Here is a 27,060-nt window from a genome sequence, read left to right on the forward strand (position 1 = left end):
CAGCGGATTCTGGAACGGGAAGATCTGGATAATTTTGATCAGCATACAGGTATTACTACACTCCCAGTGTGGTGGACAAAGGATTCAAATACGCCTTCTGGTGCAGTATATTTTTTCATCATCATACTGAGACTGGACTTATTTGGACTTCTGGAGTGTTGATTTGACTTTTATTGTTTCCTTGGACTGAACTACTTTAGTACTGATGAAACTGTATGTGCACTGAAGAGACAATGTTATTATGGCGTTACCGGTATTGTAAACTTTGGATTCTTGTATGATTGAGTGACTTGAAAGGGATTTGGATTTGAAAATTATCCAAGTGGATTCCACTCCACATTGGATACCAGATTTAGATTGGGTGCACCCTATGATATTGCAGACATAAAAAGGGAACGTATCTTAAGTAAACCATTCAAGATTTACTTGTTCCTCACAAGGAGGAGGGATTACTTAGTTTTGTGATATTGGTCTGTGAAGAGAAAAAAGACTTAACACGGTTAAGCTTTTGTTATTTTGGTTTATTCATTTTCCATATTTTTAATTATTTTAATTATTTAAATTGTTTTGTATATGTGCACATGTTCAAATACAGTAAGCAAGTGTTCAAACATATGGTTTGTGAAATTCATTTGGACACCATACATTGCTCCAGTAGCCGAACCTATTCCATCTTGTTGGCCTTAATTAGAGATTAATAATTCCTTGTCTAAAGGAACACTTGGCAAGTGTTACATGCAGTTATCTCTAAACAAAAACCAGACCCAACCTGACCTGTTAACATAAGACTTGCGACCCAACCCATACCCGTAACTAAAAATATTAAGCTGCACAATCACTCACTTTAAAATGCTTGAGAGTTGTGTTTTTGGAACAGTATCTGTCGACTGATGCAGCACCTGGGCTCCTGCAGCTCAGTTTTCTTAGTGACAATGTGGCTAGCTTGTGGCTATCAAATGCTGTTCAACACTTTTTGACACTATTTACAAGCAGCAAAGCCGCTGATAACATTGTTCTCACAGACTGTAACCACATCAAATATCTCCCATACATCCAACTTATATTAATTAATATAAACACTTTTTTTTTTTACTCATTACACATAATTGTTGTGGGGTAGCCAACCCATGTAGGACTTTGTCCAGAGGATGAATCCTAAAGACTTCTGTGATTTGCTGGCTTTTCCTCTAGCAACACTGACTGTTCATAGTTCTTATTCATCAGGTGAAGCTTATCATTAACTAGGTTTCCATGAAATTTTGTTTAGACATTCTTGTCCCCTTGGGATGTGTTATAACAGCCACAGTCATGTCAGAGTTTGTTTGTTCATTGTTCTGCAAAAACATCAGCCTTAATGTACTTTGTGTTTAGTCATAATAAGCAAACGTGCTCACACAGCCAACTAAATTGGTGAACTCAGTGAACATACCTGCACACTTTTCATCCCTGATGGGTCTCTTTGGTAGATGTTTTACCTCATGAACAGCTTTCACATTCTAAATGCTGTGGTTATTTAATTTGTCCTGATCTTTATTAATGTCTTCTCATAGTGAGGTTAAAATAAATTACAGCTTTCTTTCTGTTCACAAGAGGCTTTGGCTTTAAAGTTGCCATTGTATAATTTTTGTTTGTCTCTACCCTAGGTAATTAGATGTTATACTAACTGCCTGAGAAAAGAGACTGTTCAGCTAGCATTGACTGGATCTATGTTATCACTTTTCATTGATCAGGAGTGAAAGGATTCCAGATGTCACCTCTTAGACTGCCATTGATTGTTTTTCCCTTTTATCACACAACAAGAGAACAAAATGCCGTTTTTGTTTCACTTGGTGGACGTTTTTTCTCTTTCACTGTACACTGCTCTTCACAGCTCAGTGTCTGAGAAATTGATTCAGATTCTGTGGTCCCTTTTTTATAGCATGATGCTTTCTAAGTTGGAATTTACTGGATTATTTGTTGAATGATCAGCTGCGTTTAACCAGCTTGTTAGGCTTTTTTACAAGGCTGTAATAAGTCTTCCATTGAAGTGTTCCTCATGGCTCCTACAAAATTAAATCACTCATAGATGGTATGTCTTGTAGCAATATACTGTATACCACATGCATGCACTGTACTGTAGATGTCTACCTTCTAGCCTATCAAATTGTGAAACCAGTGCACGTTCAGAGTGTCCTCCCTATTTCCCTCTCCAAAGAATGATGATCCTAAAACTCTCACTGGAGGCTTTATTCCCATGATGGATGTTTATGACAAGGATGTGATTCACATATTTCTACACACACTACATACACCCAGCACAAACAAACGTACAGACACACCCACAGTTGAGAGAGTGAATGACATTCCAAAGGAGATACAGTAATTCATTGTTATGGTTTTCCAAACCAGCTGACATGTCCATTTCCACCATGCAGGCCTGTGGGGATTTATAATAGGATGCTTATCATTTGCAGCTTAAGATAGGCAAATTTGGGAAATTAAATTTATAGTGAAAATCATCTAGCTGTCAAGTAAGCTTTTTCTCGTTTAGATTTGTTCAGACAAAAGATGGATTACTTTCCCATTTTTGCATCAGCTTTTGAAACATTCTGACATTTCCTTTTACTAATATTCTATTGCCGTTCTTGCACAGTACCCAGAGTCTACTTTGATTAGAGAAGTTTAAATAGTGGAGGGGGGAAAACTCGGACCATTGGACTGATGAAAGAAAAAAATACCAATATTAAATCTCTAGTCTTGCTCTTTCAGGGACTTGGTGTGTACATGGTATCAGAGAAGTATAGTTTCTCAAGGGCTCCCTAGAGCCAACATACTGTACTGTACCTTTGCTGTGCCACTCCTTCATTCTTAACACGTGCTCTCTCTATTTTCTTTTTGTCCTTCGTATTCCACTGTTAGTGCCGCATCCTGTTTGGAGTAATAAATCTACATGGACTCTCGACGAGATAGGGTGAGCGACAAGAATGCCCCCAAAAAACCAGAGGGATCAGGAAAAACTTTTCCAGGCGAACTGCTTTTTGTACTACCCCTATACACAGTACAACATGAATCCTCAAAATAGTATAGTCTGTATATGTCTAGTGATGAAACATGGCAGCACAGTTAGAGCAGCTGTGATTGTCTATGTTACACAATCATTGAAAGAAAAAAAATCAACATCAAGATTATTTATATTTTTGCCATAAATCGGTATAAATTGTCTATTTTCTGAGGAATTTTCAACTTTGTTGCATCAAATTGAATACCTTGTTGTACTTCAATTTCACTGAGGTTTACAATTGATTTAATCACCTTTTCAACCATTTAAAGTTTCACTGGGAAAACTTGCAATCATTTGTTTCCCAGGCAGAATTTAAGTAGACAATAATTCCTGACAATCAAAATGCACAGCTGTTCATGCCTTCTTTAACACTTGGGTCTCCTTGTGATTTGATTTGTGCAAGGTGAAATTAATCACTTTCTAGTACAGATTTAAAAAAAAATCTTTGGAAATTTGAAAAGATTTAAAGGAGTGAATGAGATTACACGTGTGTGCTGCATATCAATAATTCCTTGACAGATAATGCAGGTCAGATCTCTTCAAGCTGAGGTGACATTGCTCCTCTGGATATATTTTATTTGATGTATCACCAAATTAGCTGTGTACTTGTTACTTTATATGAGTTACAACAGAAGTGTTCTAGTCCCATCTACTTTGTTTTCAAGAGTTTACTGTACAGGCAGTCGTTTATCCTTCGATAATTCGCTCTACTCCTTTCCTGTCCTTGCTGCTCCTCTTCTGTCCATTGTACTTGTCTCCAGTACCCTCTATCTCCTCTACAAAATGTCCACTATTCAGCATTTACTGGTACTGTGATCTGAACTAGCATCTCTCACCCTCTGCAGTAGCACAGCAGTCCCATCAATCACACCCATGCACGTGTTCCCACACTGAGCAATTCAAAGCTTACAAAGATGGTTCTGTGATAGACACACATGCATGTGTGTGCCGGTTACACATGTGCATGCATGCATGCGTGCACGCGTACAGCGCTGCCAGTTCCTAAAGCTGAGAACAACCCAGTAGGGAATTAATTATTTTCAAATGTGTTAACATTATTTAAATCTAGAGTTTTCTCTATGGAACTCTGTGCTTGAATGGATTTTTCATATTATGGTAGAAGAAGAAAGAAAGGATGTGTTTGTCTGTACATCCACACATATGAACACAATTCAAAGTATATATTTACATGAGTTAATACAGGGACTTGGGGAGAGAGTTCTCCAGATGCCTGATAAACACACACATTAAACAAACAATTCAAATTAGGGAGACTTGAAAGCAACCACTATTTACTTTTTGTCTTTTTCAAGCACCATTATTCACTCTACTTTAGATATAAAATGTGTATGGTTACAGTAAACTGAATAGCATATGGCAAGTCAAATAGTCTTGAGATTCCACATAGCAGGTTCATACACTGAAAGACATTAAATAAATCCACAAAAGCACATTTCTTACATTTGCGCATCCACAATGAAAATTGCTTCAGAACATGATTTGGTCAAAATAAATGACTTTCATTGCTGAGACCATTAACTCCAGATGCCTAATAGTATCACAGAGCCTTTCATTTCATGCCTTTTCTATGTGGAAAATAGCTGTTTCTTACATACTGGGACTAATTTTGCATGAAAGGCAAAATATTTCAGGACAATTTTGCCAGCTAATAATATGCCATGATGCTAATTAAAAAATTTGCCATGTCTAAGCAAGAGAATGACAGAGCAGAAACAGAATTCAATTATACTACACCATCAACATAGCTTTTTATACTATATATATATATATTTGCTCAGAAGTTAGTCTTTTTCATACTTAAAAGAAGTTGTGAAACTAACTGTAATTTACGTCTTTTTAATAATTCAATGCCACTTTTCAAAGCTTCATACTTAAGCTCCCTGTTCCATTTGATGGTGTGTGCTTTGCAGATGGCATGGTTGCACTGCTAATGAGCAGTGAAACAAACCACTATTCACATTTGTTCCTCCACAGAGCTGTATTTCAGAATGAATCATCTTTAATTGCTAAAACCTTGGCACTTGACAAGGTAAAAGTAATGTTTAAAAGTAATATACCTGCATATGTTTTAAACGATGCAAAAATGACTTTCATGTATTGTCAGTATCTTCACTTTATTTGGCTCCCCAGCTTGCTTTCCTCATTGTTACTGCTTTTTCTTGGTAATTTTTACCTGTAAGTCTGTCTCAGATATGCATTTGTCTTCTCTGCTTTGCTCTTTTAAGTCAACAATGCTCTAGTCCTGATCATTTGCAGTGTATTTCTGTGGGTGTGACTATTGCACATGTATATGCTTATTGACAGGTATCTGTGCATATTACTGAGTGTGTGGATTTCTTGTTACAATGTCATTCTCAGGCACATTAGCTGTGTTACTATAAACATGATTTTCATTCTTTCATTGCTGTTGCCTTGAATCAGAGGCCATCCTCCTTGCTTCTGAGAGTTTCTCTGGCTTCTCCATCCCCCTCCTTCTCTCAGCATTTCTTCTTTTTCCTTCCTTCAAAACCAATCCAGTTCCTCCATATCCTGCCTCTGAAAATAATTACACTGAAATGGAAGACAGAAAAAAAAAACTAGAGAGGGAGAAGATGGCTGTTGATGGCAGACAGGATGACAGTGTAGCTAAAAAAGCATGAGAAAGATCATGAGGCAACAGGACAGAGAAAAAGAAAAGAAAAGCTCATATGTGGGGAAAGGATATATATTGATAAGAGAATAGAATATGAGATTGGAAGAGGAAAATTTAAGCGAGACAAACCAAGAGGAGTGTAAAAATCCTTCAGCAGATCTTCACGTGTGAACAGCCTGAATATATCGCCTCATTTGTGCAGTGTTTCAGAAACAAATTTGGACAATTTCTAATCCCTTCCATTAGCAGCAAAGGTAATGATCTCATCTGAGAGCAGCAGGTATTGTTAACATCCTCTGCTCTAGAAACATCAGTTAATACATGATAAGCAAACACAGTTAGAGCTTTATTGCCACATCAAAACAAATCTAACTGCCATAAGCCTCATTTTGTACTGCTTGGCCATGAGCAGTGCTAATTCCTGTTTATGCTGCCAGGTACTGCTGACACCGCGCTCAATGCTAAATCCTCGTTAGCAAACCCAAGCCACTGCAGGGGCTTAGCACAGCTTGGGTTTCCATTACCCTGGCAGTAGATGTACACATGCACATACACACACGTAACCAAAAGCACTGTCTCACATGCACTCACACAGACTCAGCCTCCTGATTCCCATTAACCTGTGGGGGCCCCTGCGTGGCTGGGAGAGAGAACCCTAATTTGTCAGCCTGCCATGGGTCTTCGAGCTGAAGGTCATTAGCAAATAGAGTTCACCTCTAATTACTGCTGGACTTCCCTTAGCATGAGTGCACATATGTGTATATGCATGCATATACTACACTGTTAAAATAAAATGTTAAGGAAAAAAGGTAATATTCTGGCAGCTGGGCCAATAAAATGCTGTAAAATAACAAAATTACCAGCTCATAAAAATACAGTAATTTGTTGTGTACTTAATAAATTTATTAATGTTAAAAATAAAAGATACTAGCCTATAAAAAACATTATGTTCAGAGGTTTTACTAATATTTTGACCCAATGTATGTAGCTGGGGAGGACAAAAAGAGACACCTCTAAATATGATATAATGTGGTCTAGTATAACACCACCTTTAATTATGGCCTCAATAATAAACATATACTTGAATTTATACATTTATGGCAATTTCACCAAAAACTGAAACATTGAGCTTCATAAACACAGCTGTTAAGGTGTAAGTATTAGATCGAATTGCATAAAAGTGCACCTAAAGTGGCTGCTGAGTGTTTGTTATAATAACAAGTGATAATAGGTCATTGAAAGGTGTAATATAACCTGAACTGAGTAACTGAATATACTAACAGTTTTTTGGTTACTTCTGTGAACCGGTCAGTCTGAACAGTATCCTCACAAATGTTGGAAAATGCCTAGTGTAGTATATACTACTGACCTGAGTATACTGAACCACTACCTAGTTCACACAAATAGACAATCCTTGCATTTGTGGTTCTGTTTGAGCGACTTTGATACCAATATACCCAATAACCACTATGCCAAATCCCTCACTCCCACTATGGTCAGTGCATGATGGTGTTTTAATGTCCTTTGAAATGAAAGCCATTCCCACCTGAGGAACCATGGGAAATAATAAGCCTTTGTTGTGATGTGCATCTTTACCGCAACTTTACTTCACAGGAAGAAAATACATTTGACTGCCACAGTGTTCTTTCTTCTCCGAAACATTAGCATGAAAAAGCAATAATTACTTACTGTGATCTTATGGCAAGATATATGTTTCTTCCTTGAAGATATATTGCACACTTAAATTTATGAATGTGATGTACACGGTATGGCCATTATCTGACAAACACTGTGCAACATCAGGGAAGTATTGCACTAGTAATGGGGAGAACAAACGTGCAGCTGGGTTCACTCAGTTGAAATAACTAACCATTCTGTAATGAACATGTGTCAATCTGCATGAAATTTCTTCTCAAGCAGATTATCAAAAATGTATCTTTAAAATATAAGAGTATATGTCATTTGTGCCAGCACGACAGTGTTATGAGCTATAGTTTGGCACATTTAGTAACCGTATTAAATATGACATGAGGAGTAATAATGTGATGTATAGGGTAGGGTAGAACTTTATTGATCCCACAGTGGGGAAATTCCAGTGTTCCAGCAGCAGTAAGGGACAAAAACAACAGAGTAGTTTTTGTGACTAAAACGAATCAAGTAGTTTGTGTGGCAAAACACAATGAACCTGTGATGGTTTCATAAAAAGTAACGTGATGTTTATGACAGTTTCCAAGACAATGATGTTCCAATAGCTTGCTGCTAGCTAGGAATCGTGTTTATCACTATTTCCATGACAACAAAGGTCTGTAAAGTTTGGTAATGTGATGCACGTTGTCGTTAATGTTGACAAGATTGTTGCAATTCTTCCCACTACCGTAATGAGACACCACTATAGGTTTCATGAGAGGGAAAGGACAACTGACAATATGGGTCCTATAGGTTGGAGGACTCTGAATTCAAACAATGATTTAATTTTCTGAATCAGTTTGCAGGACTGGGTGGTAGTTGGTTGTTATTATATATATATATATATATATAATAGAAAGATAGAAAGAGAGACAGAGATAGATAATATTGTTTTTGGCTCCTTCCATTTTTTCATTCATTATTTTTCATGCACTTTTCATTTTCCTGTTGTGATTGTTCAATGACTCCTGCTGGTGTAATTTAGTAAGTACATACAGCATATTAAAATTATTTGCTTCTTATGGCAGTAAGTCCTTGTATAAAATTTGTTTTTGTCTTTTTTTCCTGAGCCTGCTGATCTTTTCTCAAAGAAAGCAGTCCCAGCTGATTGGAAAAATGAGCTGCTCCCATAGTAAATCAGGTGCTAATTGCATGCAGATTGTGAATGCAAATTGAATAAAAGCTGTGGGGCAAATTTGCCTTGCACTTTGCCATATAGATTTACCAAACCCTCCTGTTTATTATGGGGGCCAATTTCCACATCGTAGCTATTGGCCATGCTTCAGGCCACACAAAATGAAAGTAAAAACACACATACACACACACACACATAGTTTTTGTGACTAAAACGAATCAAGTAGTTTGTGTGGCAAAACACAATGAACCTGTGATGGTTTCATAAAAAGTAACGTGATGTTTATGACAGTTTCCAAGACAATGATGTTCCAATAGCTTGCTGCTAGCTAGGAATCGTGTTTATCACTATTTCCATGACAACAAAGGTCTGTAAAGTTTGGTAATGTGATGCACGTTGTCGTTAATGTTGACAAGATTGTTGCAATTCTTCCCACTACCGTAATGAGACACCACTATAGGTTTCATGAGAGGGAAAGGACAACTGACAATATGGGTCCTATAGGTTGGAGGACTCTGAATTCAAACAATGATTTAATTTTCTGAATCAGTTTGCAGGACTGGGTGGTAGTTGGTTGTTATTATATATATATATATATATATAATAGAAAGATAGAAAGAGAGACAGAGATAGATAATATTGTTTTTGGCTCCTTCCATTTTTTCATTCATTATTTTTCATGCACTTTTCATTTTCCTGTTGTGATTGTTCAATGACTCCTGCTGGTGTAATTTAGTAAGTACATACAGCATATTAAAATTATTTGCTTCTTATGGCAGTAAGTCCTTGTATAAAATTTGTTTTTGTCTTTTTTTCCTGAGCCTGCTGATCTTTTCTCAAAGAAAGCAGTCCCAGCTGATTGGAAAAATGAGCTGCTCCCATAGTAAATCAGGTGCTAATTGCATGCAGATTGTGAATGCAAATTGAATAAAAGCTGTGGGGCAAATTTGCCTTGCACTTTGCCATATAGATTTACCAAACCCTCCTGTTTATTATGGGGGCCAATTTCCACATCGTAGCTATTGGCCATGCTTCAGGCCACACAAAATGAAAGTAAAAACACACATACACACACACACACACAATTTCTCTTTATCCTTATTATGTGTTTATATTTTTTGCTTGCTATCCTTTTGTGCCAAACACAGGCCTATATGTAAATGAACCTAAACACTCATTGACTCACTCTCCTGACCAAGTTCTCTGGAGTTTTACCATTCTATTCCTCTCTGCTCACACAAACACACACTGGTGCACACACTGACACACACTTTTTTGTAGGTTTGGTAATGTGATGCACGTTGTCGTTAATGTTGACAAGATTGTTGCAATTCTTCCCACTACCGTAATGAGACACCACTATAGGTTTCATGAGAGGGAAAGGACAACTGACAATATGGGTCCTATAGGTTGGAGGACTCTGAATTCAAACAATGATTTAATTTTCTGAATCAGTTTGCAGGACTGGGTGGTAGTTGGTTGTTATTATATATATATATATATATATAATAGAAAGATAGAAAGAGAGACAGAGATAGATAATATTGTTTTTGGCTCCTTCCATTTTTTCATTCATTATTTTTCATGCACTTTTCATTTTCCTGTTGTGATTGTTCAATGACTCCTGCTGGTGTAATTTAGTAAGTACATACAGCATATTAAAATTATTTGCTTCTTATGGCAGTAAGTCCTTGTATAAAATTTGTTTTTGTCTTTTTTTCCTGAGCCTGCTGATCTTTTCTCAAAGAAAGCAGTCCCAGCTGATTGGAAAAATGAGCTGCTCCCATAGTAAATCAGGTGCTAATTGCATGCAGATTGTGAATGCAAATTGAATAAAAGCTGTGGGGCAAATTTGCCTTGCACTTTGCCATATAGATTTACCAAACCCTCCTGTTTATTATGGGGGCCAATTTCCACATCGTAGCTATTGGCCATGCTTCAGGCCACACAAAATGAAAGTAAAAACACACATACACACACACACACACACAATTTCTCTTTATCCTTATTATGTGTTTATATTTTTTGCTTGCTATCCCTTTGTGCCAAACACAGGCCTATATGTACATGAACCTAAACACTCATTGACTCACTCTCCTGACCAAGTTCTCTGGAGTTTTACCATTCTATTCCTCTCTGCTCACACAAACACACACTGGTGCACACACTGACACACACTTTTTTGTAGGTGGAGTGTATCAGTGGGAGACAGAGGGTTATGCTTCATGCAGCTGTGATCAGATCAGTCCTGGTTGAGAGTTCACTGAATCAGGCAAGTACAACTAATCTGATCTGGCATTCAAGGTGCAGGTCAAACAGCCACACATAATGCCACAGGGTGACAGCAGAGACAAAATATCTATAGACATTCTAAGATGAACATTGACGTTTTTGTCAACATACTGAATGAAAGAGGAGAGTGCTTCTTTAAGTAGCATTTCTTAAATGTTGCACCATCTATCACTGAGTATATTCATGTTAAAATGTATTTTTCTTTCTAAAGATTTACAGATGTATATGCAAATGAACATTGTGTGTTGTTGAATTATACAGGCTTCTAGGTTTTCATTTGAGCTAATAACAGCATCACAGTTACAAAACATCAGCTGCAGGAGTCTTGGATGAAACTCTTGGCCCGATTGTATGTTCCACATTTTGCTTGTATTTCTTTGTCTCCTGTCTCTCTGCATTCAGTCAGTGGAGCAAGACTAGTGCAAGCAATGTTTGGACCAAGATGGCGCTGTGGATGGTTGCCTCAGTTATGCACTTCCATGTGCTGTTATTGTTGTTTTTGTTGGTTTACTGCAACCCTTATCTGATTACTTTTACTAGAGACAAGCTTTTGATCACCTGACAGCTCAATCTGACCATCTTTTCTCCACTTTTTATGGATAGTGAAAGCAGTTTGGACATTTTACTCAGCATCTTTGGGACTTTAAGGAAATACTAGAGGGGTAGGCATGCAGGCACTCTGGTAAGGTTACGACGGTGGGCTTACCGAACAACGAGTGACTGAGAATTTGCACGAACATACTGTATCTAAGATTAAGATCGATAACCTCTGGTCTGTCTCATTCCTGTGAGTTTGACTGGCTGGGAGAGGCACACAACATGAGATGTAATTTCTACTGATAGCTGACTAAGAACATCATGGACCACAGTATTTTGAGAAGCTTGTGCTGCATTTTGCAATTTTCTCATGCATCATTATGATTGGCTCAGCTATTAGGAAAAGTAAAGTAACTGGCTGGTAATAATTATTCATCACACCTTTTATTATCAATACTCCACTTCACTTGACCTTTTGGAACATAGTGTGCTTTACGTACAGTATATGAATAAAAATAGATTGTATACTTTAGATCATGCTTTGTTTCCAACTTTTCTTCTGCTGTTTTCTTAATTATCTTCTCTATTGTTCTTCATAACTTCAACTAAAGAGCATCAAAATTCCTAGAGGAATTCAAGCATCCTGTCATTACAGACCATCCATAAAACAGCCTGAGGCTCTGTGGATTGGCAACAACATGGAGAATTGGTTATCCTGAACAGCTCTTTAATTACTGGGATAAATAATAGATGAACCTATGCATCAGATCCATAAGGGTTTATTGAGCTGCTCAGGCTAACTGAATGTTAGCCTGCAGAAGGCCAATTGATAACCAATGTTACATACAACAAACTGATTGCAAGGACTTGATTAGAAGAATGAGAACTGCGGCAAGAGGATTTTAGATATTTGTAAGTAGTGTGGGACATCAACACTAAGAGCTTTGTTTCTACTTAAGTATTTTATGTAAATTTAATCTGTCAGATTGGCAGTTATGACACTGGTTCAAAGTGGCTTTGAACCAGTGTCATTCTGAAATATCTGTTGAGACCAAATGTTGGTTGTAAGATATCCATCCAACACAATGTCTCATAAAGCACCCGCTGTTGGTTGTTATAGTTGGTTGTGCATTTGCATGCAGCCAAATTTGTTTCTTAGTTTTGTCTTCAGACATCATCAAATATGGCCAACATAAGATGACAGCAAAGCACAGAAATTTGTCCAAAACTGATTATATTGTCCAATTTTCTAGTTTTGTTTTGTTTTCTGATGAAGCTATAATATACATTTTGTAAGTATAAATGTTGGGAGGGGTTTTGGCTTTGCAGTATTTCAAAAGTTGGTTTAAATTTTGCTAGACAGTTAGATGTAAATGAAGAGCAACACAGGAACAAAAATAAAGGTACATGTGCCTGTGTGTGCGAGAGTGTTTGTTATTGTGTGGCTGCTCCATCCAAAACATCTCATTATGTGCTTCGTCTGTGCTCACATTGGCACAGTGGCACCAGATTTGTTGACAAAAATTGTTTAGTGAGGGTTCCAAGACATGAAAAATAAATCTGGACCAAAAATTTTTGATTAACGGCTCAAGCAAAGAGCTGGCAAGCCTGGGGGTAGTGGCGGTTATTTGGGTGGTCGGGAAACAGAAGATAGGAGGGTTTAGAGAAAAATGAGTGAAAGTAGAAGTGTAATGAATGAAGCCTGGGAAGAGATTTTATTTTTAATGAAACATGGCCCAAGAATGAGAGAGGAAAAAATGGCTGATTCTTATTTTATTTTTTTTTATTCACCTACTTGCATGTAAACTCACAAAGAAGATGTGGAAAAGTGCAAAAACAATGGGAGGAACAATATAATGACAAGTGAAAGAAGTGTGAAAGGCATAAATAGATACCTCCGCCCCAGGCAAAGTGAGTCAGATTCCACATACACACTATGCATTTGTAAACACAGAGAGAGAGGGCAAGCAACTTGTCTTTTTCTAGGAGCTCAGTTGAACAAAACAACTCAATTTTGAAACCAACTGTAGGTTTGAGACTAGAGATGTCATTTGAAAAAGAGCAGGAAAAGTCAGTTTTCCTCAGTGAAAAAATCAGCTTCATCATTTTGAGAATAAAAGTATTTTAGCAATGCAAAATCATTTTGTAATGTGTACCCTTCAGGCAAGTGTATACAGTATCTCTAAAAATATGATAATCTCTCCTTTCTTTTTTTTTTTCATTGAACAAATTTCACAATTAGAAAAAAACGGTACCTTGTTGTAGAGAGTTGGTCATTTTAATTCACACTGGGGTTACTGTGTGAATTGAATGGGCTCCCACCCAGAAGTCTTGATGACTTATTCACCCTGCAGACATTGGCTATTTCATGCCAGAAGTCTGTAGCCACCCTGCACACAAAAGTGCGTCAAGGAACTCTGTGCTGAATTTACAGCCTGGGTGGATTCACTGTGATAAGTGTAATTTGGATATACAGAATGAAAATGTACAGTGTCTGGGAAGTTGTTTGTTGTTCCTCGTTATTATCAGCAGGAGATCTCAGTCTGTTCTCATTCCCGGTGAGGACTGATGTTGTGTCAAAGGGCATCTATGGACCCTTTTGCATCTATATACTGACACATAGGGTTTTAATTTAATCTAATGTTGACCCACTTGTGGCAATGTTAGTTGCCCAAAGCAACTTCTCCAATTGAAAATTTACAGCAGCTGCTGAAATGGCCATGGCTATTGTATGTCATATACTGACTCATGCATTTCCAACATATTCACGTTGGTTTAGTTAAAGACAACATATGTTTACTTCACAATTTTTGTTTTAGACTGAAGACATTAACAAATGGCAGGAACCACCACCTGTAATGCCAGCTAGAAGCCCCTTTTGTATGTGGCAGAACATCTGTTAATTTCTGTCCTATACCTCTTTGTGAAACCCACTAGGGAGCTGCTGTCATGCTACTCCAGGTGCACAGGACAACATGCATATGTAGCTGCTTGCTAATTAGTGAATGACCATTTGTCCAGTGTTAAACTGTGACTTCTCGTGCAACTTCAAACAGTTTTTGGACTTAGTTTTGGAATCACAGATGCTGTAATTTGCCTGATTTGACAAAAATGTACTAGTATATTACAGGAAAGGTGAGCAAGATAGGAACTGCCATTTAGTGCTCAGTAAAACAAGTAGTAAAATAGTCCTATATTTCCATTTATTATAAGTTAAGAAACATTTTTTTGAAACAAAAAGACAAATTTTTCAACAATACCAAAGATTATTAATTTAATTTGATCAAAATTTTGCAGATTGCTTGTTTAAGCCAGTCAACCTGCTTGGCTTAAGAGGTGGAAAGGTTCCATTATACTATGTACGTATGGTGTATATGGCTGTAGAAGAAGATGAAGTAGCACGTTTAGTAAAAGGCCAGCCCTCAATCTTCTCCACATAGAATTTGTCAAATTAAAGCATGATCATGGGCAAAATGAAGAAGAGCAGAGGCCTAAGCTGCCCCCAGCCACACCAGAGAGGAAAGACATGCACAGACGGATATGCACACTCACTGGCAGTTTGGAGATTCAGACTGCATCTCCATGCAGCTGTTGGCACTTTTGACAGCTTCTACTGTGTTCATGACTTGAGTCCCGAAAAAGCCCCCAAGTCCCCAAACTTCAGTATTCAGTGTTTTTGAGAGGACAGACTTGACAGCACCAAACCAAAACTCTACATACAATTAAGTAAAGATAGCAGAGTTTGTGTACTGTTGTTGCAGGTCTGCTTAGCAGTTTGGAAAAAAACACTGAATCTTCATCATTGGTTGACCAACTTACTGAACCCAGTGTTAAAGTGCACGTGCAGAAGTGCCCTTGTAGCTTAATGGTTACGACATAACCCCACCATAAGCAGGGGTATGTCATATGCCTCTGTCTCGGACGGCTTACTATCTATATCTCTGCACTAGTCAAACTCCATCCATATTTTTTTATTTTATTTTTTGTGTTTTTAAAATAAGCTGTGTTAGGTCTTTGTGTGTAGTTCTTGTAAGCGGTCTCTGCCAGGGCTATTTCCCCGAAAAGCCAATGTGGCAGATACACCTCTTTATTAAAAGAGTTTGGTCGTGGCAAAGGAGTTTATTATGCCACCTTTTGGAAGCCAAAATTTTGTTTGGTTGCTGAATTTAGTGATTTTATGACAAGTGATCATGAGGTTGTCATGGATTTCACCCTGGATGTCATATGCACAATTCATATCCAATCCCCTCTAGCTCCAAAGATGTGGCAGCAATGTAAATCCCTGTGAAGGAACTAGCCAAACTCTGTCTGTCCATGGCTCTGGTCCCAACTGGTGGCAGGTAGCTGACACATCTCCAGGTTGCTATTTTTCCACATCCTTGTTATTTGCCTAGCTGGAAATGTCACTACAAAGCTTTGGTTGGCAGGCATTTGGAAAGCATCCTTTGCTTCTTCCCTTTTCCCCCCTACCCTATTTCATTTCATCTGCCCTTCTGTTTCTCTAATTACTGACCCTACCTGTTTCTCCTCTCATGTCATACCATCATGCATAAAACAATTTTTCTCACACCTTCAGAGGAATAGGCTGACATTTGCACAAGGATATTGTAGTCATTTACGTGCCCTAAAGGGCCTGAACATATAGAATCATACTATGTGAGAGATATTTTTGCCCTTATCTCTTACATATTTATATATGGGTAAACCTCAGTTGCTATGATCCAACACTGGAGCCATTAGTATATGAGATGAGTTAATATGAGATGTATTCTAATTCCCGTTCAGGAAAATTTGACTTGAGCGTAACATTTATTGCTGGCCATGCTTCAAAGCGTCATGTGGCACAAAACACAACAATACAAACGTAATGTCTTTTGACAAAAGGACTTGAACACTGCACATTCTCTTTTCATTCCCATCATAGACATAAAATACTGGTTACACTGCTGGAAATGTCCAGTTCATGGAAAGAAGCCTGCTTATTGAGAAGACATCAAGACTGCTCTTTGGTAAAAGTTTGTTAAATTGTTGTCACTTCATTTTGCTTGCTGGGCTTACCTGTCCCAAATTAACCAAATTGGGGAGTTTTAAACAGGACAGTGAAATGGCCTCTGTAGTCCGTCTGTACATACACAGAACAGCACAGTACTAATACAGTAAATTGCTGAGCTTTTAAAACAATTCACTTTAATTGTAGGTAGTCACTGAGGTCCTGAGATCATCTTAAATTTATGTGAAAATCTGAATTACTGTAAAATTGGCTATTGTACAAGAAAAAACAAAGCTACAACCCATCTTATGTAAAGCTGTAACTACATTTATCATAAATGGAAAAATGCCATTTTTCCCATTGGTCTATACTCAGTACACCATTATGACAGAGAGAGTAGTCTACAGATTTATTAAACATCAAACAAGTATTCTGATCATTTCTGCACTCCAAATTATGGTCAGGTGCATGTGTGATGTGTCTGGAATTTGACTGGAATCCGACAAATTGAAGTGACTGGATATTCAGAGTCTCCAAAAAGCTGGAGTACCCAAAGCAAACCCACACCGGCAGGGACAGAACATAAAAACTCAACACAAAGACCTCAGTCAGCTGGCAGGTGTATTTGGTATTGTATTTAGATTGAAGCCTTCACTTAGTAAACAAAGTCAAAAATATGAGATCACTGCCCCTAGAGTGGTTTGCCAATATCACAGTTAGATGCCATTTGTATGATAATGGCTGGATATATCCAGACTTCAGAAGTTGGGGGCGAAGCACATTTTCACTGAAAAATATCCAGCTTGTGAAGCATTCTATTATACATATTATTATTTCTTCAGTAGCATTTGTATCTTGTAAGGGAGCATTAGCTAGATGATTACAGGTAACACTTTTATGATCTGATCACTAAATGCCTTTCTCATACTGTAGTAGGCTAGTTTTCCCCCACCAGAGTTAAGAGACCACTGATAACACTGAGGAAATAACTGGAGCCACTGAAGAAATGTACCATATTTTTCTTCACACTTTCAATCCATTAAAAACACTTTCCCACTGTTAGCTTCTCTTTCTCATTCCATCCCTCCCAGCCTTTATTATGTGTAGTTCTGTGTCTTTGCATATGTGTGTATGTGTGACCAACAAGGCACGTTCATGTGCAGCTGGAAGAAGTCATTACTGAGAAACCTATAAAGACACTGTTGAGACTGGAGCTGCAGGAAAGGCAGTGTGCACACACGTGTGAATGAAAAAAGAGGTAGCCTTTAAATGACTGCACCTGTTTCAGTGCAGGTGTTTATGTCTCTGTGGATTAATGTATGGGTGTGTGTGAAAGGAAATCTTAATATACATTTTTGTGCGTGTCTGTGTGTAGGAATGGTCTTAGAATATATTCATTTATTAAGGGCTAAGGAAAGTTCCTGAGGCACTTGAGCATGACCCAGAGATTTATTCTAATTTCAGGGCCATGTACTGCTCCATGAGATGTACATCTGTAACATCGTTGCAATATGATAAAAGCAAAAATCACACTGGCATGAGTCACATCCACAGCCAAGAGCAGTCCATATAAAAGTATTCCAATCCCTCACATAAAGTTTTATAATAAAAAAGTCTATACAAAATCGCTTATACAGTACATCAGCAGGATTTAATTATGATATTTGTAACTGTGAGCCCATGTGTGACACAGAAATACAGTGGCTTTGACTTTCACTCAAGACTATGCTGTACACACACATGCACAGCAAGCGAAACACTTCTCTTTCTTTTAAATCTGAGTCTCCCTCATATGCAGTCAAACACACACACATTTACACAGTGGGGCATGACAGAGAGCTATTGACTGCCTCTACCTGGCCTGACAGACCATTCACAATTTCTCTCTGTGTGAAACCTAATGGACTGGAAGAGGTGAGTGTATTTGTGTGTATGGGAGAGTGAAAAGGGCGAATTGAGAGAGGGAAGGAAAATAACTTCATGACTATGAGTGTATATTTGTGTATTTGTTCTATGTGATCTTCGCTGCCTTTGTAAGCCTCATACATAAACTGTTGCAGTTGCTTTCTTTGATGTCTTTGGAGAGTGCAAGGAGTTGTAGGTTGACCCCAAAGTCAGTTTGGACTGAGCAGCACTACAGCACTTTATGACTGTTTTTCTCATGGCTGTTCCAAGTCAGTGGGTACAGAGTTCATCCAGCTACCAGGTGGAAAAGTACATCTGGATTCACGTGTGCATGGTCAAGGTTATGTGCTGCAGAAAAAGCCATCTTAAAATTTAGCACTGAAAAGTTCATTTTATTAAGAAATACCTCATTTGTATAACACTGCATGTTAAACCCACTTTCTACAACTAACATGTAAAGGAATAGTTGGGGTTTTTCAGCTTGGTAATAAAGCAATATTGATGAATCCCTGTGTATGTGAGAATAGGTCTTACTGGTAAAACACGCTGGAAGCATTTTTGGAAGTGTTTTCTACTTGCATCTGACACTGCAGATAAAATTCCATTATCTCAATCGACACTGAATCCGAGAGACACGCATTTCCCGTAGAGCCATTTTTTTTTTTTTTTTTTGTTTTTACACTTGATGAATATTTCTTCCCCCTCTGCTGCATTTAGTGAAGCGTAATCTCTACAGTCAGCTGTTTAAATCAGACAAATCCTGTTGTTTTCTATTTCTACTGGTATCTGTTATGACTGATCAAGCTGCTTGAGTTTCACTTTCACTTTCTCCCTCCAGGGAAACTTTTGTTGTTTTATCTCCCCGGACGGTACATTGCTCAGCTGTGGAGGAGGAATAAGTCATAGCAACAGTGTATAAAGTTATGTATTTTGACCCTCAATTTTTGCAGCGTAGAGGTGTTCTGTGTAGTATTCTCACATACACAGGAATATCAGTATTGTTTTAACACTAACTTGAAAAATTCCAAATTGCTCCTTTAACATTCTAGCATGAGATGGAGATAACCAACATCCATCACCTGTTGTTTCAATATAGAGAAGTAACTTTGGAAAAAATGTCTCTTTTATTATCTTCATATAAATCCTGAGATTTAATTGACTTGTTCAGGAATTAACATAAGACTGAACGATATGTGAATCAAGGCAGAATAAGAGATCAGCGCCATCATTATTAATCTGTGCAGAGTTTGATATGATGGACCTGTATTTCTGTTTTTGTCTTTATTTTTTTTTTCCATCTTTTCTAAGTTAAGTATGCATCTTCATCTGGTTACAAGGCCCGATTGCTTGTTGTGAGTGATATCTTTTCAGTGCACTTGTGAACTCAGTTGTTCTGGTGCCCCTTTGGTTCAGGTCTGACTGGCTTCATGACCTACAAACAGCTTCCTTGAGCCTTCAGCTATGTGTTTTCTACTCTTGTGGCCAAGTTTCTTTCAGACAATGCATTGAGTGCAACCATATGAAAAGTGCAAGATTTCATGTTTTACGTGAGATTGAGTTGAAATCATATATATTGTATTATTAATTTATTTAACATTTTATTAACAGTGTCATGATTTATAATAACTTAATGTGTTTCCAATGGCATAGATAAATGCATATGCAACATTGATGCATTTTTCTAAAATGAATGTAATTTTTCTTCCTGCCTCCCCTTCATTCTTTACAAGTTTCCAGGTTCCAGTTTCTTTTTCTTTCTGTACTTATCGTCTCATCTCTTTCTCTTTGGGTTTTTTCTCTCTCTCTAGAGAAGTGTGATGAAGCTCTAGCCTCTCCTCTGCCTCACACAGCCTTCACCAGCTCAACTGTTTTCTCCAGCGGATACACACCCGGATATGCCAAGCTCAACAAAAGAGGAGGTAGACATGCACACAAACAAACAGAAAAACCTGCAGATGTTCACACACTGTACTCACACATAGATAAATGATATACATAAAGGGTTGTGCATACACATATACTGTAGTCATGGGAACAAAATAAATGTCTAATTCAGGCACGTGTACATAAATCCTTATGGAGGATTTTACAAATGACACACAGAGATAAATACCCGAGCCTTCATGGAGTGACACGTCTCGTAGTGCTGCACAGATGCTCTCACCCTGCTCTTCCTCCTCCTCCTCCTTTTCTATTTTCACTCTATTTCCTTTTACTTCTCTATATTTTCCCTCAATTTCTCCACTTTCTCTCTCTCTCTCTCTCTCTCAGCTCTGGTCATTATCTCAGGGACTCAGCCTGGAGTTCATTTCCACACCAGGCCATAGCAGAGAGAGGGAGGACCACACAATTACACCGCTCTATGTTTATGCAATTAATAATTCATAGTTTTCCATCTAATATAGTCACACACCAGCTGAGGCAATAGAGCTCTGAGCTGGCTAATACAGGCAAGGTAATCTTGTGTGTTTAATCATACTGTACCAGTAGAAGTATTACTGAGAGAACAAGACTGCTCCTCCTTTATTCATGACATCTACCAGCAAGAAAAAATGATTCAAATCTGGTTCCTTTGTGATTGTTGTTGTAACAAGGAGTTACAGTAAAACTGAAATTAAAAAAGCTGAATAATGCACAGATGCTGTGTGAAATACACTTACACACTGTTCAAAAGACCTTTAGTTTTTCCTTCTATGCTTGGAGTTTAGCTCTAAATGGAACTGCATATCTCAACCACATCTTAAATAGGAAGTGTTTCTGAATAAGGCACATCTATCTGCTGATGTGTAGACTCAATTCAAGATTTTTTTTTGTTGTTTGAATAAAAAAGTCTTTTTTTCACTTCCAATTTAAAATTCTTTACCCAGACTGAATGAACCTTTGAACTGGCTAGAATCCAAAATCTTAATATCCAGTTGTTAAATCCAGCAGCTGGGGTATATCCAGAAATACTGTACAGTTTTTTTTCCATTTAGCCATAAATAATCTTCATGCTTCCTCTTTCATTACCTGTCAGTTTTGACTTACTCTATAATTAGTCACTGAACATGCTCTCGTGAAACCTAGCTTTTCTCACGTCTCCATATTTTTATAATCCAAATGACACTACATGACAGCCAGAACCACTGCTGTGATAAACAACAAACTGACAAACACCATCAGCTGCTGATCTAGTGTTAAATGTGCCAAAATGGGTGCATACTGAGACATGTCAAAGTACTGGAAGGAATGGAGGAAATGATATAAAGTACCATCTCATTCTCTGTGTCTTCGTGTCCTCTAGAGAATGGCACTGTGTTTGGATGATGAGGTCATCACCTCGTTAACAAAGTATATGACAGGGTTGGAATATAAATTTAGGGGGGAAAAAGAGGGGCAGAGAAGTTCTGCAGGAAGTAATGATAAAGTTACTTTCTATGAAAAAAGTACTAAACAAGGATAAGTAGTTATGTATCATAAAATCACCTTTTTCTTAAAACAATCTGATTTAAATTTTATAAAGGAAGATGTCACAAAATTTAACTCAGCTTCATTATGTTCTTGTCCCTTTTTAACACAGTATAGACAACACACCAATACAAGACAGACACAATAGAGTGTATGCACATGTAGTCACATATAAATAACATCCATCCAAACCAATATAACAAATACACATGAACACAATATGCACAGAAGAAGAAAGCCAGTGAACAGCCCATCAAGCTCGTGTGACACAAACAGTCACGGAAGCACACAAGAGCGCACAAAACACACACTAAACACCCATAATGTCACAGGAACACAAGCATCTTAACACTTGAGTTGATAAAAGCAGGATCACTCCACACTTGCCTCATGTATCCACAGAAGCGAAATTACTGCCGCAGCATGTATGTGCTCAAACTCAACACCCACAACATTCATGGAGGGGGTCCTCCAAGCAGCTACACTTGGCAGCCAAATGTGCTGTCAGTGGCATCACTGTGTGCTGATAAGCCAATCTACTCCAATGTCTCAGTGCTATGGAACAGAGGAGGCACAAAATCAATGGGATATACCACTCATATTAAGCTTGTGTTGTGAATGCTGACAGCTATTAGAGTTTTAGTCTGTAGGCATGTGTGTGAAGGTCTGTGCATCTGTATATCCATTTCTGGGTCTGTGTGTGAAAAAATGATGCCATTACGATTTTCCAGCATGCTGAATCCCAGCCCGTCATTAGGTACCTGGTTCATACCCTTGTTGTTCATTTAACTGCTGTGTGTTCCTGTGTGTGTGTGTGCATGCTATGTATGACAGACACGTACTGTGCTCTCCAGCCACATACAGTATGCATGTGTAAATGTGAGCGTGTACTCATACAGTATGTGTTAAGTGTATGCATTTTAGAGAGTATATTTGCAATCGTGTATATAAATGACTAAATAGTAGGGGTGTAAAGATGAACTGATACAAATTGGAAAATTGATACTAGACTCAGAGATTTGACTGCATCATTTCAAAACCATAGATTGGAACCAAATTCATAAAAAAACTCTAAAATTGATATGGATATCATAAACTAATCTCTGGCAAGTTTCATGCTGCTTCCCGCTGTGCTCTGCTGTGTTCCTGTGTGTTCCTGTGTGTGTGTGTGTGCATGCTATGTATGATGTACCAGCTCCTGCCAGCATTCAGTTGCTTTCCTACTTACGACCCAGGTCATAGGGAAAAAAAAATTCCACAAGGTAAAAACATGTCAGATGGCACCGTGTTGAACACATCAGCTAGCTTAAAGCTAGAGTGGGGAAGCATTTGGGCTTTTGCAAAAACAATGAAGGGATCTTTGATAAAATAACTGCAGTGTTGCGAAACATGCAGCACTTAGTATACAGGGTGTACGATAAACTCTGCTACAACATGGTGTTGAGTCACAGAAAAAAAGAATAAAAACACTGGGCATAGTACAGATAGCTACAGGAGCAAGTAACAATGCTGGTGTTAGCAGCCACTTTCAGACTGCAGAACATGCAGCACTTGTGTCGAGTTCCCGAGAGTACCATGACCTCACTACTCACTTATGAAGGCAAGCCAGTATTGAACCGATGGAAACAGTACTTTTAGCTGTGAGAGCAGTCAGCCTGAGGCGAGTAACAGTGGTAGTGTTAGCAGCTATTTTCAGAACACATAAGATGGCAATTCCAGCCATTTGAAGTCAATAACTGAAGCTATAAGCTATTTCATTTACAAGGACACATGCCTGTGTTGCTGAAACAGTGGTATTTAGACAAATGATAGTGACACTGAAGCTGAGGTACGTAATAACAAGTCGGCAGGATTTCAGTAAAAAAATGCATCCCAGCACTGTGTAAGGTGAAGCAACAGGTGGATGCGGTGCAAAGGTTCTGTGTGTACCAGTGCCCATACTAGTGTGCTGTTGAAAAGAGTATATGTTTTATCAATTTGGTTTTTGCTGCTTGAAATATAAAACTGCTCTGAGGAAACATCCGCTATTTTTGTTTATTCCGTACCCTAAACACATACACAGTAATGTATCTGTAGTTTATCAAATAGAAAATTAATTAAAATTGAATATCAGCTGAATCCAAAATAAATCACTCTATCATATTCTTACAAATTTTTCTGTATTGTTTTCGTATTGAATAATGGACCAGGTATCAGGATTTAGATTCAATTGTATAAGAGGGAGAGATACAGTGCACACTCCTACTAAACAGGAGTCAGGTCATACACATATGCTTTATTTATTTAAAAGCCGAGACTGGTTAATGTTTTGGCTATGGCTCCTAAAGCACAGTTTGGAAAGCACAGTTTCTCTCAAGCTATTACATCAGGCAGTGCACAATATTTCTACATTAATATCATGGCATCTTAGTTAGATCAATTCAATTTGATTGTCTGTTGCTGATGAAGTCCATTATAACATTAGATGTACTACGAGGTAGATTTGTTTTATCACAATTATTATTTTTGTAGTAGCAGGGGCAGATTCTGCCTCTGGGTTTTGGAGACAGATAGACTGATAAAGACTATTTGTCTCTGTGCCCCTTTGCACTCATGCAGCAAAGTGCAAAGGAAATGGATTTAATGAATAGTAAACAAGCCTATAAGTATGAAACAAACATAAATGCTGTATTTCCATTATGTTTTCACCATTTGAGGATTGCCTTTTTTAATGGTGTCATCTCATTGTACCCTCTTCATCTGCAGTGCTTTAATGATGCAGACTGGAGAAGCTTAATCTCAGCGAACCACTTCCTAATATTTGCATAACGTTAGTGAATCAAAATGTGCATTCATTTGCTTGTTGGGGATGTTCTTGAAACTTTGTTAATATTTGTAAAATGCCTTAAAGGAAACACAGCTGTTACCATGATTCTTTCTTACCTTATTCCATAACTCCTCTTTCTCGATTCTCACCACCAATGTACATTCTCCTGTCCACTCACTATCTATTCTTAATTCTGTTTTATGTCAACCAGAATAGCCCATATGTCAACAATAATACACTTAACAATAATCCTTTATATATATCAGAGACTGAGATATCTTACGTTTAGTCCCTAATATGCACAGCTTCCAAAAACCCTCGATCCTACATTTTCCATGATGCGTCTGAATGGCATCTTTTCATAGACTTTCCATGCATAGTAAATGCCCGATCAATTGTTCTCCAAGCTCCCAGCTGGAAAACTAGGTTTCTGTCATCTCTCAGGCTGGGACAACCAAAAATGTTTCATATGAGGTCCATATATATTTTAGAATTGGCAACCCTCATCCAGAAGCACAGAGGACATTATGCAGAACTATAACAAATTGTCTTGGGAATGCCCCTTTAAGAACACACTGTAAGCATGTACAATAATCAAATTTACGGACACTATCACAACTCTTTCTCTGCTCAGGTCATGTAAATTTTAGGCCCTAAAAACAGTGTCAAGTGCCACAGAAGCTTTGAAAAACACTAACTTTTGCAGAAGTGTGAAAATGTGTGATCTGCACCTCACACGAGGCTATTTTCAGTGCTGCCAGCCAAAGACATGTGCCCTGTGAGAATCGGTTAAAAACATCAGTCAGAGAATGGGTAAGGGAGAAAGGAAAAAATGACATGACATGGAGAGATACAGTACAGTATCTACCCCTATGTGTGCATGTGATCATGCATGTGCATCCACACTGCTGCACAGTGCAGACATGGCCAAGATTGAGATTGGGTCCCTAATCACAAACACATGGCGACTGATTTTTATTCTATTTTCTTTTCTTTTCTTCTTCTTATCTCTGTGTTCTTCTCATCTGCTCTCTTGTTTCACATCCTTCTTTTTCTCCCTGTCACTCTTACTTTCCTTCCTTTTTTAAAGTCAGAGTCTCAACCCCATGCTCAGTTTTCTCACCCTGTCCCCTTTGTTTCTCTCCTTCCAGACCTCATTATCTGTTTGTTTTTCTGTTGCATTCTCACCCTGATGCATAAAGTATTTTTCCAAGTTTTCCCAATCTTATAAAGGTATTCAAATAAAGGACATCACAGTATGGCAGTACAACTGTAGTCTGACAGGCTGTGCAATAAATCAGAGCTCCCACCCCTCCTTTTCATGCATTGCTTTTCACTCTCCGTCATCTTGCAAAGTTGTTTGATGTCTCTAGCCACTGCAGTCATCCATCGATAATGGCGGTCCGCTCCTAATTAAATTACTCTGTCTCCATCCGCTCCCATTGGTCCGTGACAGAAAGATGAAGCACTAGCGGAGGGATAACCAGCTGTTTTCTTTTTGCTCCCCTTTTTCCTAGTGTCTTGATTAATTGAGAAGTTATACTTTCTGTTAATGTGGTTTTGGTATGAAAAGTGGGAACTTTGATAGATACAGTGTCATGTTCTCACACAGATGCATAAGAACACCATGAAAGCATTTAAACCACAGAAACAAATTGTTATGTGTATGTGCCCACCCACTCATTCTCCCACACTGACAGTAAGACAGAGGAGAGATTTTCTTTTGTTTGATTCTCTGCTCTGCCAGTGTCATTTTTGTTTGTGTGTCATTCCTGTCACCGGCTGGTTGTCGCTTGTCCAAAATCACACTGTCTCCAGTTCTCACTTTCAGAACTCTGGCCTATTTATTTGAAAATCTCTTCCTCTTCTGTACTTCAGAAAAATCCTTCTCTCTCTCGTTTTGTTCTCTCTTCCCCACTTTTTGTTCAAACCCTCTTTTGTTCCTGCATCTTTCTCACTTGCTTGTTCTACTTTTTCCACTGTTCACTTTCTTTTCTCTCCTCTGAGTCATTCTCTACCATCAGTGTTGTAAAAGGCATTTACCCGGTCAGGCAGTTATTAGGTTAGAATTAATCCACATATTTTTTATTTCACCATTGGGAATTTTTGTCATCAATATTATCATCATCACTGAATACACACACGTGACAACTTGACAGCCTAACAAGAGGTGAACAGAAAAAAATGGTGGAGAGGATTTTTAATTAAGTTTTAATAATATTTTTGATTCAAGTACAAAACAACCCCAAGGACCTTCATATCTTCGCTTGTTGTTTGGTGTAGTGGCACATTCCAAGGTTTGTTTTGAAGAGTGTAAACTGAGAAGTGTGCAATGTGATACAAGATACAAGACGGATCATATTAGTTGATGGTTTCAAAAGGCAGCGGTTCCTAAAGGGCATGTCCTGGTCTGATTTTCTCTCTGCTTTTCCTTAGTCAGCACATTGTTGTTGGTACAACTGGATCTGTTTACTTTTTAGTGGTTTTTATTATATGTTAATTATTATTGGGTTTTGTGAAAAATTACTAGCTTTGCTTGGTCACTTTTTTATGCAAATGACAAAACTGA

At 38.0% G+C, this 27,060-nt stretch overlaps 1 protein-coding gene across 3 annotated transcripts in view; it reads left to right on the top strand.

Annotated features, from left to right (window-relative positions):
- Window positions 1-27,060, top strand: part of cntnap2a (contactin associated protein 2a) — a 331,856-nt gene that overhangs the window by 100,819 nt on the left and 203,977 nt on the right. For all 3 annotated transcript variants that reach the window (XM_020606462.1, XM_020606460.1, XM_020606461.1), the window contains one exon: window positions 20,047-20,157. In XM_020606462.1, coding sequence (XP_020462118.1) covers window positions 20,047-20,157 — 111 coding nt within the window. The remainder of the gene's footprint in view (window positions 1-20,046; window positions 20,158-27,060) is intronic.

The sequence above is a fragment of the Monopterus albus genome, unplaced genomic scaffold (genome assembly GCF_001952655.1).
Source record: "Monopterus albus unplaced genomic scaffold, M_albus_1.0 scaffold78.1, whole genome shotgun sequence".
Lineage (NCBI taxonomy): Eukaryota > Metazoa > Chordata > Actinopteri > Synbranchiformes > Synbranchidae > Monopterus > Monopterus albus.